The following is a 1,607-nucleotide window of genomic DNA, read 5'->3' as shown; positions in this document are numbered from 1 at the left end:
AGCTGATTCCCTGCAAAGTCCAGCAGCACTCTTGACTACTGAACAGCAACATTTACAACCAGAAAAAAACCTCCAACAACAGAACCAGCCCCAGAGGGCCAAGGCAGCACCACATAAGCCCAGGATAGATCTTCTAATAAAGAAATTGGGGTAACAGGGTCGGGGTATCAAGGTCAGGCTACCTGAGGCAGACCCAGCTGTGCTGGGTTAGCAGTGCTGGCCTAATGCAGTGGGAATGGGAGCCAAGAACTCCCTAGAGACACCTTTGAGGCTGCACCCTGAAGGCAGCAATGCTAAAGCACCTTCCCCTCCCAGCCCAGACAGAGAGCTGCTGCTGCTACCCTCCTTCAGTGTCTGTGGCTGTAACCGGAGGCTCAAGGGGAGGCAGCATGGGTGGGAGAGCAGCTGCTTCTTCCTCATGGACACGTGTCCTCCACAGCCACTGTGCATCAAAGACTCGAGGCCAGAGGCAGCTAACACTAAAAGTTAGTAAGCTGTGAATATCCCTGCTTACATCTCCTCAGAAATCCACCTTGTCCTGGCTGGTGTTCAAGAGGGTCTGTTCCCACCAGGACACACAGATAACCCCCCAGTGCTGCTCTTATCAGAGAGGACGTACCAGAGATAAGCATCAGCCATTGCAAGGAGATACCCTTTGAGACTGAGCCTGTGACAGGAGCCTGGAGAGCAAAGCAAACCTTCTGGGTACCACAGCCCCAGGGAACCACACTCTTGGGAGAGAAAAGGATCACAGCATGCATTTCCAGAAGAGGTGGAGGAGGAGAATTCAACAAGAGCAAAGAACTCCCTCAGGAAAGCTTCACTTCCGAGTATAAATTTTAATGTTTATTCATTACAGGACCAGTGAAGAGAACTGGGAAATAAGGCAAAGGCAAATTATCCTCCAGAGCCCAAGTGAACATCTCATACACACAGACCATGCAAAGCAGCAGCCGTGCTCCTCTCTGGAGCCACGTCCCACATCCTCCCCATCTGCTGGAGCACAGCCCATTGCTTACAAGTCCAGGAGGAATCGATTGACTTTTTTCAGGTATTCTGACTTCAGGTAATCTCCCAGCTCCTTCTTCGTGACCCACAGGTAATCTGCCTTCAGCTCTGCCTGGGACAAATCACTGCTTTGGAGGAAAGCTTTGAAGAAGAAGACTTTGGCTCCCACGTTATCCTCAGTTCTGATGGCCCTGGGGAATTTATACTTGTAAATCCCATAAGGTGCATTCCCCAGGACTTTGGCTTGAATGTGCTCTCCTGCAAGATGCCAGCAATGCAAGAGAAAGACAGGAAGACATAAGAACACAGAGCAACAATAAGTGCTTCCCTGTATAACAAAAAGGCAGCATAAGCCATTCCTTGTATGTGGTTCAGACTGACTGTTTCCTCTTTGGCAAAAATACTGACAACTGTGAAAAAACTGGTTTTTCTCATGAAAAAACAGCTCGTCTGAAGACCAGCAAGTCCTCTCAGAGTGGGAGAGGAAGGAAGGGAAGGACAGGGTATCCAGCTTTGCCAATCTTGAGTGAAAAGCAAGGACACACGTTTGCCATCATCACCCATCTGCCACAAAAGCTAATACAGAGCAATAAGAGGGA

General features: G+C 49.4%; 1 protein-coding gene across 1 annotated transcript in view; it reads right to left on the bottom strand.

Annotated features, from left to right (window-relative positions):
• Positions 1-819: 819 nt before the first annotated feature.
• The window catches only part of MRPL46 (mitochondrial ribosomal protein L46), a 19,699-nt gene continuing 18,911 nt past the window's right edge, over positions 820-1,607 (bottom strand). Inside the window, exon 7 of the mRNA XM_017742677.1 lies at positions 820-1,266. Coding sequence (XP_017598166.1) covers positions 1,016-1,266 — 251 coding nt within the window. The 3' untranslated portion in view covers positions 820-1,015. The remainder of the gene's footprint in view (positions 1,267-1,607) is intronic.

This window comes from Corvus brachyrhynchos, unplaced genomic scaffold (assembly GCF_000691975.1).
Source record: "Corvus brachyrhynchos isolate BGI_N302 unplaced genomic scaffold, ASM69197v1 scaffold97, whole genome shotgun sequence".
Lineage (NCBI taxonomy): Eukaryota > Metazoa > Chordata > Aves > Passeriformes > Corvidae > Corvus > Corvus brachyrhynchos.
This window is presented reverse-complemented; position numbering and strand designations above follow the sequence as displayed.